General features: G+C 39.7%; 1 protein-coding gene across 1 annotated transcript; it reads left to right on the top strand.

Moving 5' to 3' along the window:
* Positions 1-66: 66 nt before the first annotated feature.
* LOC136422937 (S-formylglutathione hydrolase-like) lies at positions 67-13708 on the top strand. Its single transcript, XM_066410862.1, has 10 exons — positions 67-159; positions 3323-3398; positions 5027-5214; positions 6230-6354; positions 7549-7613; positions 8576-8630; positions 9611-9709; positions 11235-11300; positions 12630-12731; positions 13452-13708. Exons 1-10 carry the CDS (start codon positions 138-140, stop codon positions 13530-13532), a joined length of 879 nt encoding a protein of 292 aa, XP_066266959.1. The 5' UTR covers positions 67-137; the 3' UTR covers positions 13533-13708.
* Positions 13709-16084: the final 2376 nt, after the last annotated feature.

The following is a 16084-nucleotide window of genomic DNA, read 5'->3' as shown; positions in this document are numbered from 1 at the left end:
ATATATAGAAAGTTTACAAAGACTGTTGAATGTTTCTTTTTACGGTCGAAGAAGTAAGAAAATATTCTTCAATACCCACAAAGTCCATTTCAACTCTCTTCTACTGCGCAGGTGCCGTGCCATGACCTTTGGCCTCCATGCGTGCACAGTTCTGGAAAAGTAAGTTTTGACGTTTTCTTGGGCAAATGTCAGTTAATATATACAAGTATCTATGGTGTTTGAGACTGATAAATGAGTTAAGTAATAGATCGTCATTTGAAGAATGACATGCAGCAATTTTTAGAGACTTTTTTGGAATGTAACGAGCATGGAAGCAGGCACGTGGAAATTATGGGGGGAGGGGTTTGGAGTTTGAGGGGGTGTGTCAGGGTGCTGTCATGGCAGCGCCAAAGTCTTGTTTAGGAAAACATCAAAAAAACAATACGTTAATTATCTTCGCCGAGTACACTCGGAGAAGATTATGTTTTCGGTTGAAGAATCTGTTTGGTGGGTCTGAATGTATGTCAGGAGCATAACTCAAGAAAGCTTCAATGAATCTTTATGATTTTTGGTAGGTGTGTAGTGGTTGTGCAAAGGAAACTTAAATTCGAAAATGGTTCACCTTGCGTTTTTCAACAGTACTACAGCAGACTTTACATTTTTTTGTGTTTGTATGTAGGCAAAAAAAGTGACGGAAACGTTGATGGATCTTCATGATTTTTTGCAGGTGTGTAGATGTTGTGAAAACGGGGGTCAAGTTCAAAAATGGTTCCCCTGGTATTTTCCGTTGGTACTGCAGCGGGCTTTGTGTGGATGTGTATTTGTATGTCGCCAGCATAACTCAAGAAGCTGTTGATGGATTCGTATGATATTTGGTGGATGGGTAGGGTTTACAAAAAGGAAGGTCAAGTTCGATAATGGGCTTTCTAGCGAGTACCTAAGGTACTGCAGCGGAGCTTCAAAATTTAGGGGCATGTTTTCTGAAAGTGCTATGGTCATGATTTTTGTGTGGTAGATAGTTCATGCCACAGAAAGTAAGTTCTGTAAATTTTGGCTCCCTAGCGGCTTGTTCAGAACTGCAGTGGGTGTTTTTGTTTTGACATTCAGACATGAATAACTTGAGAAGGGGTCGACAGATCGTCGTGATGTTTGGTATGTAGAGAGCTTAGATGGTGCTTTACATTATCAATGGCTAATTATGCAAATCAGGAGCTAATTTGCATAATTAGTAAGGAAAGTTTGTTAACGTACTGCATTTCAATGGGACATGGGACAGTGCCAGGTCATGTAAACAGATGGCCTTGCATAAACGTACATGTAGGTCAAATAAATAAACTATTCTCCAAGCAGAGGTGTGGGTCCTGCTGGTTTAACGCGTTCAGTTTAGGCATTTTTGTTCAACACGGTTGGCGACATAACGAAATAGGGACAAAATAGAAAGCCCAGCAGGACAAAACACCTAAAAACACGTCAACCACCAGCCAGATTTATTCTATTCATATATATTGACTGTACTATTTCATTATCACTTTCAACTTACAACACTGCAATATCGAACCTTTGTGGCCCATATAATATATACATACTCATATTTTTTCATGACCATTTATAACATATATCAGCACACTCTACACATATACTAGTCCTGTACCACCAAATGATTTTTAACCATATATAGACTGGACTCATTCGCCCCATCATAACTTCCAAATGGTATGGTGCATGATCAAATTTGTAGGGGGTGATAAGCACGTAAATATTAATCACTCTCCATGATAAGCCTTGATTATTTGGCGAAGATAATGTGTTCGTGGAACTCTAGTTTCAAATAAAACCGGTCTATATATGTGCCAAATCATAAACTGTTTGTAACCTAAATTATATGTCATATGACAGTGCGGCATGTCACTTGACCTATGTAAACGGTGGTCAACTTGTTGTGACTGTAACTTCACTCAGGTGAAAATGAGTACCTAGCTTCGGTTAGGGACGTCTCTTGTACGTTAAATAGAGGTTCCTGTGTTTGAGGAGAGCCACACCTCGCACACGTAAAAGAAGCCACCACAATTACCTATAAGAGTAGGGGTCCTTCGGTGTGAGTGAATCAAATAAATCTGTCCAGATATGCAAATGTACTGATGTGTTACGCCATGAGGCGGTTTACTAGGTATGCAATCCGTGGCGGAGGCACAGGGGGGGCAAGGGGGGCAGCTGCCCCCCCGAAAAATATGTTGGGGGGGGCGTCGTCCCCCCGAAAATCAAGCTGAAACCCTTGCGTATCTTTTCACTAACAGAGATTTTCTTAACTTAGCTCTACTCTACCGGCACAATTTGCCTCTCAAAATGCAGGAAATAACGTTTCAGCGGCCGCGGGTCAAGATTTCAAAATTTTCTCTGACGTACGTTAGCATGCTTTCGAACCGCCCTAGGATTGTTGTGCCACCGACGTATATGTTGGGACGGCGTCGCCCCCAAAAGCTCAAGCTGAAACCCTTCTGTATCTGTTCAATCTATCAGCAATTTGCCCCTCAAAATTTAGCAAAAAGCATTTCAGGGTGTCAAGGTTTCAAAATCTTCCCGAAGGAGAATGTTGCCGCAGGCGAAAAATATGTTTGGAGGGCTCGAGCGCGTCACACCCCAAAACTCAAGCTGAAACCCGTCTGTATGTTTTCACATATAGAGATGTCATTAACCTTAGCTTACTTTATCAGCAAAATTTGCCCCTCAAAATTCAGGAAATAGTTTTCAATGTCACGCTCCGGCAGAAAAATTGTATGTCGGGAGGGCTTCGTCCCCCAAAACTCAAGCTGAAACCCTTCTGTATCTTTTTTCACATATAGAGATGTCATTAAACTTAAATACCATCAAAATTTGCCCCTCAGAATTCAGGAAAGAGCGTTTCAATGGGTCAAGACTTTTTGATCTTCCTGTGGGAGCATGTCGTGCCTCTGGCAAAAAAAATATGTCTGGAGGGCGCCGTTCCCCCAAAATGAAGATGAAACCCGTCTGATTTTTTTTTTTCTACAAATAGAGATGTCATTAAACTTAGCTTACTCTTCCAGCAAAATTTGCCCCTCAAAATGCAGGAAATAGCATCTCAGAGGGTCTGGATTTCAAAATTTCCTGGGGGAGCATACCCCGGGACCCCCCTAGTATTGTCACGCCTTCGCTTCGGCACTTGTCATAGTGACATTTCGTCTCAAATTATCTCCCCCCCCCCATACAAAATTTTATGCCACCGCCTCTGGCAATACTACCGATTTTTAAACAAACAAACAAACAAACTTATATCTGACAGTGCACCATTGCCTAAACTTTCTGCTGGATTTGTCTATCTGTGCAGGAATCAAGATGGCAGTCTCCGAGGTCTCCAGCGCCAAGATGTTTGGTGGTTTTCAGAAGGTGTTCTCTCATGAGAGGTCAGTATTAAATCTTGATCTTCTCTCAATGAATGTATTCCATGTAAAGGTTAAGGTAGCAATCCTGTGACGTCAGCACTGAGTCAACGTTCATCGAAAGTCGGTACTGCCCGCCTTGAGCAGGCTTAAGCTTTTAGGTAGGATTTATAGACAAGGGGTCCAAAAATGGGGGGGGGGGGGGGATGGATGCTGTGATGCGGGGGTTAGGTGTGTTCTAGTCTAGATCTTATTGTACTTTTAGCTGACCGTTTTATGCACTTTAAACTGCTGGTTCCCTCTCTGTCTCCCAATGGGCTCTATGGATTAACAATTTCCAGGTAGCCTTGACGTCCAAATGACGCATGGACCCATGCCTAGCTAAAAGCCTGCCCTTGAGGAAAATTCCTTGAGTTGGAGAACAGTTTATTACCTTCGCCGAGAAGGTTATGCAGAGGGTAGCGTTTGTATGTATGTGTGTGTGTAATGTACAGCATAACTCGAGAAGGCTTAGATGGATTGTCTTGATATTTGGTAGGTGGGTAGGTCTTGATGAGACTAGGAAATGATTAGATTTTGGGTCCCCTAGCGGCTTGTTACGGTACTGCAGCTGAACTTCCTGTTTCAATATCTCGTGTTCTGGACAAGCTATGGAACTGATTTTTGAGTGGTAGATAGCTCTTTGGACAGAGAGTTAGTGGTATAGGTTTTGGCCCCCTAGCGGCTTTTTTGGAACTGCAGGAGCAGGTTTTGGTTCAGACTTTGAAAGGGAATAACTCAAGAAGGGCTTGATGGATGGTTATAATTTTTGGTAAGTAGATAGCTTGAGTGATGATGTACATGATTAGATACTTATTATGCAAATCAGTATCTAATTTGCATAATTAATGAGGAAAGTTTATACATCGGCCAAATTCCACGACAGGACTCTCAAACATGTGACATATGTAACTGAAGAAGAGAGAAATATTAATAGATATCAATTATGCAAATGAATACCTAATTTGCATAATTAATGAGAAAATACTCAAGATGGGCTTGATGGATGGTAATGATTTTTGGTATGTAGATAGCTTACGTAATGCTTTGTATGATTGGACGATAATTATGCAAATCAGATTTTAATTTGCATAATTAATGAGACAACTTTAAAAACCTGCTGTATTCCATGATATGACTATTGACATATGTGACATTTGTTACTGAGGAATTTTGATAGATAAAAGATATGCAAATGTAGGCCTAATTTGCATAATTAATGAGAAACTACTATAAAACCATACAGGTAAAGGATGTCATTTGGAAGTTATGTGAATGTGAACATTGTTGAATCAAATTATGGTAATAAGGACCCCATTTGCATAATTCATGATAAATGTTACTTTGTTAGCATAACCTGCTTTGTTACGCTCATACTTTTGTTTTTTGGGTGAAGAAGATCAACTGGTATGATTTATAATTGATGACAAACACCCCTGATATGTCAGTCATAAAGGTTAAAATCATATGGCGAAGGTATGAGGTCGTGGAACTCTAGTTTCTCATTAACTTACAAACTCAGATGAACTTTCATGTAAATATCACAACTTACCATGCCTATCAATGACAGTATCATTTTAAAGAAGTTCTCATTTCTACCCTGTGACCTACAGCACCCAGCTGAAGTGTAAGATGAACTTCGGCGTGTACCTGCCGCCCCAGGCTGAGTCAGGGAAGTGCCCGGTGCTGTACTGGCTTTCCGGTCTCACCTGTACCGAACAGAACTTCGTCACCAAGGCCTGCGCACAGCGGGCAGCCGCTGAACACGGTATCATCATCGTCGCGCCGGACACTAGCCCTCGTGAGTATGGGGACGCATGTCGGGGGTTGTTATCTCTATGAAAATGGAGGTAATGTTTGGTGTTTGTCTGTCTTGGTGTTTGTGCAAGTTTGTTTCCGCATGTCTGATTCCAAGGTGGCAGGATGTGAGGTAGAAACTGGTGTAACTGGAGACTAGCAGGATGGAAGGCTGGTTTGGCCCGGGTCCTAACTTGATGCTGTAGGCTTAGCCTGGGTCATTATCTATTAGTATCCATTATTTCCAGCAGGAAAAAGCATGTACACAATGAGCAAGAAATTTATGATAACAAATAAAACCAAAAAAAAGATCACAAAAAAGAAGTTGATGATTTCATTGAGATCTTTAATTTCTTATTCTTTGTGATAGCCATTAACTTGTTGGTCAGCCCTGGCTGTAAGTCCTTCAAAGCTAAACCAATAAATTGACACAAAGTAAAGACTGAATTGTAGGGTAGTAGTGTGCTTGCTTACTGGTCAAAAAGAGACTGTATTAAGAAGTTCTTTGTGCAGTCAGTACATCATAACTTGCTGACGTTTATCTGACCATCTGTCACCTTCCTCAGGGCAATACTGACGGAGGAAAGCGACAGTCACTGAAATGTTGGCAGTTATAGTATACTGTAATGTGTACAAAGAACTTTGTCAACCATGCAGTAATGAAACTATTCACAAATGTACATTGAGATGTGTAGCAATTTAAAAAAAAAACACATCTCAAAAGCAAAAGGACAAATTGTCTTCAGAATCTTTATGTTTGCAGTCATGTGCATACAGCAGGTACTGTAGATGCAAAAATATTCGCGGGATTTAATTTCGCAGTAGAGAGAAAATGGAGTGTTCGTGGTTGTTTTGAGTTCGCGTTTGAAACAATAGTACCGCTACAGTCACACAATGGAACGGCTTTTTGCGGTGGTTTTAAGTTAGCGGTTAAGAGTTCACCACAAAAACAGCAAACATAAAACCAGCGCGGAAATGTCTGCATTTACACTATTTGAACAGAGTTACCTCATTCCCAGGTGGTTGCAACATTGAGGGTGAGGAGGACGGCTGGGACTTTGGTACAGGAGCAGGGTTCTATGTGAACGCCACAGAAGACAAGTGGAAGACCAACTACAGGATGTACTCATATGTAACTGAAGAGGTAGGGAGTACAAGTTATCTACCTACCTCAACCATAACTGTATTCTCTAGCGTTTTCTTTCAATTAAAATAGATACGGTGTAGTCCCTTTAAGTGTTGAACTTTATGACACCAAAATACAACATTTTCTTATCATCAGTAATAGGAATACCGGTAGTATCATTCAATGAATAGAAACGTTTAAAACAAATACACACCCTTCTGATGTTATTTAACATTGAACCATAAGAAACCATATTTACAGCTTTTCATTTTTCTCTGATCTTCCCATCGGGTAATTACATTAATCAGTGACTTTACTCTTTCAATGACGTCACAATGAACACGGCAGCCCGTTCGGAACCTTGCACCACGGCTTGGGAAAAATATTATTTGATGAGCAAACAGTGCTCAATTATCGTGATTGCATTCAATTAAAAGACATAATATTTAGTTTGTTTGCTTCTCAAAAGAACGTTCTTTCCAAGCCGCAGTGCAAAGTTCCAAACCTGCTGCCATGTTCATTGTGACGCCATCGGGAGAGTAAAGTCACTGATTAATGTAATTACCTGGTGGGAAGAATCAAAAGCTGGAGGTATGAAGTTTTGATGGTTTGATGTTCAATAACGTCATTGGTGTCTTATACACTTTGAATTATGTCTAGATAAACACAAACAAGGTTACTTATAGCCAGCGCACAACCTAATTCAGGTCCTATTTATAACCAAATTGGCCAAACCATTCTTTAATTATGTTGTTCCATGCAATGTTTGCTCAACTGAAGGTCTTGAAAAGTCTTCGATTACTTATGGTCTAGAATGACATTTTTCCAGCCTTGTTTTATGTACTTTGTTGATGTACTTGTAGATACAATCTGTGTACTGATACTCAAGTGTAGTCTGTATTGACTACAGTAATACATGTATACTTCTCCACTATGTTTTTTGTAGCTTTTGTATGTGGGTATGTATATGTGGGTATGTTTGTGTGTGGAGGAACAGAATAACCCGAGGAGGTTTGGATGGATTGCCTTGATAGTTGATACGTTGGTAGCTCTTGATGAGACCTAGAAATGATTAGATTTTGGGTCCCCTAGCAGCTTGTTACGGGACTGCAGCAGAACTTCCTTTGATATCTCATGTTCTGGACATGACATGATTTTTGAGTGATAGATACTTCTTGTTTCTCAGTTGTCAGTTGTCTTTTGTACTTTCAGCTCCCTTCAGTGGTGAACAGCAGCTTCCCAGTGGACTCTGACAGGCAGTCTGTGTTTGGCCACAGGTAAGGGGAGAGAGTCCCATGCACTATATATATATACATATTTGTCATGGATAGAACCACTACCAAAAATCTTTTTTCTTGTTTTTTCTTATTTTTCTTGTTTTCTTATGTTGAGAAATATTTCCTTATACAAAGAGAAACAAGAAAATTCAAGAAACCTTCTGCGAAGTCTTGTCTATGTCAATTCTTACCTAAAGAATTTCATTCATTTTTTTCTGAAGTTAAGGAAATGTTTGTAGCATGATGTATTCCAAAAAGAATTTTCTAGAAAAATAAGAAAAAATTTCTTTTGCTGTCTTGCTATAACTTAAGATTCGTTTTTTGTTTGGTTAGATATGGTATTCTTACAGATTCTTTCCTTAAGATTTTTTTCTTGAAAATTTGATTCTACTAGAATAATTTTCTTGAACTTTCTTGGTTTAAGAAAGTTCAAGAAAAAAATTATCAAATGCAATTCTTGTTTGTGCTCAAAACAGGGATTCTTGTTTGTGCTTTAAACATGGATTCTTATATACATAAAAATCATTTGTAGAAGGAAAAACAAGAAACATAAGAAAATCGATTTTTGGTAGTGTGGAAACGAATAATTTTAAACCTGGGAACAGGCTGTGTATGCAATAGTTGATCTTGAATATCATAGACTTACTTCTTAGATGCTGCTTCCGTTAGAAGTACCAGTACATATATATATGTTTACAGATGTTGATAGCTTAAGGGTAGATAGTCAGCTGTCAAAAGATGTTTATAGCTAGAATATGTCTTGGTATTATTTGGTATTTATTCTGTAGTTTTAGACGGATTTTTATGTTTGTTTTGATGTTGCTCAAGATAAGATTTTACAATTGCACACTTTGATGGTCTTCCTTTAATGATTTGAAATGTCTTTTCATGCTTGTGTCAGTCACTAAACTCTTTCTGTATTTACTCATGACCTGATGCATTATCCTGTTTCATCCCTACAGCATGGGTGGACATGGTGCACTGATCTGCTATCTGAAGAACCCAGGGAAATACAGGGTCTGTATGACATTTCTGTTCTGTAGATTGGATGGGTGAACATCAGCTGAAGAGACATTTTGGTGTTGCATATCTTTAGCAGAGAGGTTTCTATATTAGCATGTCAAAAGCATTCAGCCCAGGGATAGGTGTGTTAGTGTGTTGATGGTTTTCAGCACCAGGGACAGGTGTGTTAGTGTCTGGATGGTGTTTAGCACCAAGGACAGGTATGTTTGTGTCTAGATGGTATTCAGCACCAAGGGCAGGTATGTTTGTGTCTAGATGGTATTCAGCACCAGGGACAGGTATGTTCGTGTCTCGATGGTATTCAGCACCAGGGACAGGTATGTTTGTGTCTAGATGGTATTCAGCACCAGGGACAGATGTGTTACTGTTAGTGTGTTGATGGTTTTCAGCACCAGGGACAGGTGTGTCAGTGTGTGCACGGTGTTCAGCACCAGGGACAGGTATGTTTGTGTCTAGATGGTATTCAGCACCAGGGACAGATGTGTTACTGTTAGTGTGTTGATGGTTTTCAGTACCAGGGACAGGTGTGTCAGTGTGTGCATGGTGTTCAGCACCAGGGACAGGTATGTTTGTGTCTAGATGGTATTCAGCACCAGGAACAGGTATGTTTGTGCCTAGATGGTTTTCAGCACCAGGGACAGGTATGTTGGTGTCTAGATGGTATTCAGCATCGGGATGGATAGCATCTAGATGTTGTACCATGGACAAGCCTGTGTGGATGGTGTTCAGCACCAGAGACAGGTCATATGGACTAAGTTGTGCATTTTTAGACAGTAGTGGAACAAGAATTGATACTATATAAGCCAGAGATAGATCTGTGTGGATGGTTTTCAGCAACAAGGACAGGTGTTATAGACTAAATTGTGCATTTTTAGACAATAGTGGTACACAAATTGATACTATATAAATTATAGAAAAATAGTAAGGAACTTTCAAATTTCACACTTTTATTTATCGTTTTTTCTCTCTTGCAGTCGGTGTCAGCCTTTGCCCCCATCTGTAACCCGGTCTCCTGTCCCTGGGGACAGAAGGCGTTTTCTGGCTACCTGGGAAGCAACAAGGACACCTGGAAGGTACCACTTTTATTGTGTCAAACAACTTGTTTAGAAAATGATTCAATACAGGGTCTTTTCTCAAAGGGTAAAATATTGCGAGCGAGCTGAGCGATTGTAGTGACCAAGCAGGGGGACGGTGTGGGGTTTTAGAGATTTTCCTGAGGGGCAAATTTCTGTCAGACAGGTCACAGTTGAAGACTGTGGCCACATGCAACCTAGTAGCATCCCTTTTCAATCTGAATTTTACGTTTGTCAGAGGCTCCCCAACACCCCTGAAACATTTTTCGATTCTCTATTTGATTTGACGACATGGATTGAAAGAGACACTGGTCTCGTGAGACCTGCCTTGGTGAACACTATGAAGGACAAAAAGTACTGGAAAACCTTTATCTCAACTTCACTGGAAACGGACAAATGATGATGATGATGATAATGATTTTATTGTATGTTGTAAAGATTGCTTTTTATTAAAGCAATGATAAATTTACATCCAGGTAATAAGATATGCCAAATAGCAGTTACTCAACTCATGGCATATGTAAACACAAAAGCTCAGTCATAACCACAAAAACAGCAATGTTGTCATTTTTACCAGTACAAATTTCATGATCTATCGATGGTTTTAGATGGCTTCCACTATGAAGGACAAAAAGTACTGGAAAACCTTTATCTCAACTTCACTGGAAACGGACAAATGATGATGATGATGATAATGATTTTATTGTATGTTGTAAAGATTGCTTTTTATTAAAGCAATGATAAATTTACATCCAGGTAATAAGATATGCCAAATAGCAGTTACTCAAGCAACCGGATATGATTTTGGAAACGGTCAGACGTTTCAAGTAGCATCCACTACTTTTTTGTGTCACTGACAAAAAGTAGTGGATGCTACTTGAAACGTCTGACCGTTTCCAAAAACATATCAAGTTTGAGTAACTGCTACTTGTCGAAGTGACAAATTCCTTCATTTACTCAACCCTGTGTACTGATAAATTTTAGTTTGTAGTAATATAATATTATAAGTGCTGCGTACCTAAACTTCGGACCTAAACTGGACCTAAAATGTCTAAAAAACCAAATCTGGACCTGCGAAAAAGTATCTCTTGCTTATATTCAATGGAAGCCATCTAAAACCATCGATAGATCATGAAATTTGTACTGGTAAAAATGACAACATTGCTGTTTTTGTGGTTATGACTGAGCTTTTGTGTTTACTACTGATTGTGTATAATTTTGCATGTAAATTTTCAAATTGTATGTCAACCTTATGTCAACATGGATTTTACATATGCCATGAGTTCAGGTCCACATCTATAAGTATTATTATGAACTTGAATCCGGATCTGAACCTGAACATGAGTTTAGGTATGCAGCACTAGGTCACTAGTAATACTGTTTTTTGGAATACTATTTAATTACTGTTTGCTGTGTAAGGATTTAGAAACTTTCTGTGAAAGAGGTGCATTTCACAATGAAGGCCTACAAAGATTATGTATTATTTGGATTTTGGAATAAGAACTATCTTTTCTTCCATTTCTAGGAGTATGATGCAAGTGAGCTGGTGAAGAAATACCAAGGTCCTCCAGTAGACATACTCATTGATCAGGTAGGGAGGGGTTTTGGTGTTTAGGTTTTATGCAATCTTTCACTTCTCTCTACGACTTCAGTGGCTGTAATACAAATGAAGCTGTATTATATAGGTTGTATTGCTATGTAGTTTGTTCACTTAGTAAATGGAAGTAGCATTGAGATACTGCAAATGCAGAAATATTTGCGGTGGTTTTATATTTGCGGTATTCGCGGTGAACTCTTCAGCACAAACTTAAAACCACCGCGAAACTTCTTGCCCACCTACCCCCTTGTTTATGTGCTACATAATATACATTGTACAGTGTCACATTAGGCACCTATTCTGGTAAATACGCAGCTATCTTGGTTTCTGACTGGCTGTCCATGGAACCACTAGTGTTTCCGTTATGTGACTGTAGGTACAGGTAGCTTCTTTCTCAATTTGCAGTGTCCTTTTCCGCTGTCTAAGTGTACATGTGGATGTATTACAGTATCAGCTGTCATTGCTTTGTACATTACTCTACTGTCAAGTTTATTCATAGCCCAAGCAGTGCAATACTTAAGGATGCCAGTGGGCACTAGTCCAACCATTATTAGGCCATGTTGATTTGATTATATGGATGACATCCTCGGAGAACCCCAAAACTGATGCGAGAATGAAAATAAAAAGATGTTCCCTTCATTATGACATATAAGTGGTCAGGAAGGTTGAACAAATGATTTTTTGAACAGGCGAGTATGATATATCAAAAATAGATTCTTCAATTTTGTTCTTTCACATCTTCTTTGACTTTGGAATTGACCTTGGCATTCTACGACTGCATGATTAATACCCGTTTTCTGATATTTTTTTCCATATATGGCCTTTTTTTTAAAACCTTTTTCAGCTCCTTTGTACGATTTACACTTTGGTTGAAAACTTTTCTTTTTGGAAACGGATGAAAATTGATGTGCGTGTGGATGTTATCCAAATCAAACCAACATGGCCTTATCTATAGCGCATGTTTACCTGAATGTGGGAAGCTCCATATAGCTGCTTCTGTATGGAAAAAAGTTTAGCTCACTGAAGAGCTACATGTATTCTTCCACTGGTCGTGACAGAGAAGGCAGACACTATGTACATGTATAGTATTTATTTCATTGTACCAGGGAAATTCCACTATTTCTCTTCGAAAATGAATAGTGGACCACGGCTTAACGTCCCGTCCTAAGGACTGTGATCCTGTCCGGTAGCATGCATGTCGGTGAGCAACACAGCGGAATCGAACTCACAGCTTCTAGTTCCAGAGACTGGGCCGCTAACTACTGGACTATGCACGCTGCTCAAGCTATATATGATGTACTAACCTCCAGTCTGACCCCACAGGGCACAGCTGATAGCTTCCTGCCTGCTGGGCAGCTGCTGCCTGACAACTTCGTGGCTGCCTGTACGGAGAGTAAGGTGCCTGTGGTGCTCAGGATGCAGGAGGTAGGGAGGCTGGACATGATTCATTTCCTCTTAGATATAACTAGAAAACTGGCGTTGCATTGGCAGGATGTTTGGCCGAGAACCCAGAGATCCTGGGTTCGAATCTGGGGTCCCCTGATTTGTCCCGTTGACGTTGTGCCCTTGGAAAAAACATGACTTTTCTCACTTCACTCAGGTGAAAATGAGTACCTAGTTTTGATTATGGACGTCCCTCGGATAGGACAAAATGAAGAACTCTCGAAATGGAGAACCCATGTTTGAGGAGAGACACACCTCGAGCACGGTAAAGAGCCCACCACACTTTTCGAAAAGAGCAGGGGTCCTTCCTGGTGTGAGTGGATCAAATCTTACAGTCTGGTCCGGGTTGACATCTTGAAAAGGTGATAGTCAACTGTTATGTCAATCCTTCCACAAATGTGGTATATATCAATACATAAAAAACTGGCATTGATACCTTTCATCATAGCTGATGATGATCATCATAGCAAGGACATTTATTGATGTTATTTGTCCCATGAATCTACATACAGTTTCTGGACAACAATTATTAAAACATATGTACCTTAGAAGTTACATAGAATGTTCTGTACTACAATGATAAAACACATGTACCTTAGATGATACATGTATGGTCTTCACTCAGATAACAAATAATGTATTTTAGGCTCAAGGTTTTAACTATGCGTCATCCATTAAAGTACAAATGTTTGTTCCTTTCAGGGTTATGACCACAGCTACTACTTCATGGCCTCGTTCATGGATGACCACATCAAACACCATGCTAAACACCTGAAGGCCTGAGTCACTCAGTGTTCCCTCAACACACCACCAGGACGCCTACACTCAGAGCAACTCCCAGCAATAGCTTCCTTTTGGCTATGTTAACTGTAATTCAATTTATCTTGCAAAATTTCGCAGTGTAAGGATAATGGAAATTTTCACAGAACTTTAACTTCACGATAGCAGCAACTGGGATTTTGATACAGAACGGATGTGTGATGGTATCATAAAAAATAACAACAGGTTTTTTCACGGTGATGATAAGTTCACAGTACAGAGGTGACCGTGAAAACCGTGAACATAAAATTAGAGTGAAAGAAACAAGAATTATAACAGTATCCTACATCTTTCCAAAGATATATAACAATGAGGACATTGATTTTATGTATGGTAATTATAAAACGCTGGTTTGTCATGCCATGAAATATCTTGATTATGAATCTTGTGGAGAATATTAAACAAAAACTACCTGACTCGTATTGTTAGCTGTTGAAATTTCGAAAATAGTGTGGGACTACAAAAAGTCAAGAGGTGCTGATTACAAATTGTACGGCAAGGAGTCAATATTCAATGTTTAGAGCGATGTGTTAGAGTGAGGCATGTGTGGAGGCAATAAATGGCATGAAATGGCTGTTTCATTTCTCGTTTGCGTCATCATCTAAATGTATATACAGGTCAGGCATTTCATCTTAGGTAGTCTCTGATCGAGAAAGGTTCTTGTATCCATCTGTATCTGTATAGCCTGTATAACTGCCATTCGGCGTAACATCAGTTGAAAATCCCTGTCAGTAGAAAACTGGAAACAGATTGCATGCTGTACAATGGAGTTCACACCACTATTTCCCTCTCAATGAATACTTGGTGTGGGTTCAGTTTTTCTTGTTCACCTATCAGTTTCTGTCATAACACTCTCGGCTAAGGCCTTGCTGTTGGGTCAACATGACGCCATGATGGCGTACACGTCTGGAGGACACCCTGTGTAAGTCTACTCTGTTGAAGACTTTTGTCTGTTTTTTTAACACCCCTGCGCTGAAGATCATTTCGTTAAATGTATTCAAGGAATTGTTATGACTTATTTTTCTATGCGGACCCCACTCGCTCTTGCCATCATATTGATAAAGGTTTGAAAAAAGCTTTGTATGTTTGCAGCCAAAACTGAACATCAAGCGTTAAGTCACAGTACTGGAGCGCGACTAGTGATTCGTGGCGAATGTTTCAAGGTTGCAGTACCATCACGGATCACTAGCCGGCTCTTCAGTACCATGATTAAACGCTCGATGGGTACTCAACAGTTGACGCCTAATAAAAACAAGATTTCAAATGATTGAAAATCCTTTTTTTGACTTTCGAATGTCACTCTTGTGATGTACTTTGATCAGTGGAAAGAGGGCATGGGGAATGGTTTGGAAGCCTATTTAGCAGATGGCTTTTGGTGGTACATCATTCATATGGCCTTCCTCATATGACATGTTGTTCTGCAAGAGGCAGACCAATTTTCTTGGAAAATGAGTGAATATAGGGGGGGGGGGGGTGAGAGGTAGAAACATCACTGACTATTTTGCAAGGTACGTGAGCAGTCGAAACGAAATCGTTGAATTAACGTGTCTTTTTAAAGACCTTTGCGCATGCACTGCAGTTGGCATAGCAGAGACATCCAAGCCCCACCCGCCAGTTCTCTGGTTGCTGACAAAATAGCAAAAATAGTCGAAATTGACTTTACCTTACCTTTACTTAGTCCCATCCTCATGCCTGAGGGTCGGGGACTATGGTGGCATTCAGGAATTTGCTAAATGGGGTGAATATAGCGACAGCAATATCAATACTTACTAACTTCCTCCATTAATTTCGAATATCATTCTTTAAGACGTAATAAATGGTTTACAGCAGGCTTGATATCTGTTGTCATCTTCTCTCTATCTTTCTCTGGATTCATACTTTCACCCCAGGTGCGATTCGATGCCGCACAACACACAAAGCATAGGTTATCGTCTGGAAGGGAAATATTTCATTACTAGATCTGTTACAACGTTAAAACCAAAACCCTTGTGCATAAGGACGTCATCCATACAACTAGCTTGGTGCGGCCTAATGAACTGCTAAGTAACGCATTTTCTAGTAGCATTTTGGCAGTTGTGTAAAAAGTACAATTCAAAGTCTTAAAACATTTAGACGTTGAATAGATAAAACCAGTGTTTCATATGTTTGTCTATCTATAGATTCGATGTTTCTTCAAAATGCTGTAAGGTGTGCAGATTACTTATAAATTACTTATTGATTAACGGTGCATAACGGGGTTGCCCTAACTTATGACGAGCCCTAACATGTGACGGATTTTTTAGTGATCTTATTATGCATAAGTACGCCGTGTTTGTGTCCACTGACTATGATCATAAGGAAGGTAGATAAACCAAGTTCATGCACATAATTGTTATTTGCATTCAAAACATATGTGTATATATTCATTTCTTGTTTTGTTGAGAATAGTATTTTGAAAATAATGATGGCAACGCTGAGTAGAAGGTCACTGCGTAGCTAGACGCCCCGGCACCTAAATATACGACCTGTGTGTTGAC

This window comes from Branchiostoma lanceolatum, chromosome 17, assembly GCF_035083965.1.
Source record: "Branchiostoma lanceolatum isolate klBraLanc5 chromosome 17, klBraLanc5.hap2, whole genome shotgun sequence".
Classification (NCBI taxonomy): domain Eukaryota; kingdom Metazoa; phylum Chordata; class Leptocardii; order Amphioxiformes; family Branchiostomatidae; genus Branchiostoma; species Branchiostoma lanceolatum.
Note: the sequence above shows the minus strand (reverse complement) of the source record. Positions and strands in the feature narration are given on the sequence as shown.

Coding starts and splice junctions, on each gene's coding strand:
- LOC136422937 (XM_066410862.1), top strand. CDS start 138: ATGCGTGCACAGTTCTGGAAAA. Junction 160..3,322: donor GCGTGCACAGTTCTGGAAAA/GTAAGTTTTGAC, acceptor CTATCTGTGCAG/GAATCAAGATGGCAGTCTCC. Junction 6,355..7,548: donor ACTCATATGTAACTGAAGAG/GTAGGGAGTACA, acceptor TTGTACTTTCAG/CTCCCTTCAGTGGTGAACAG.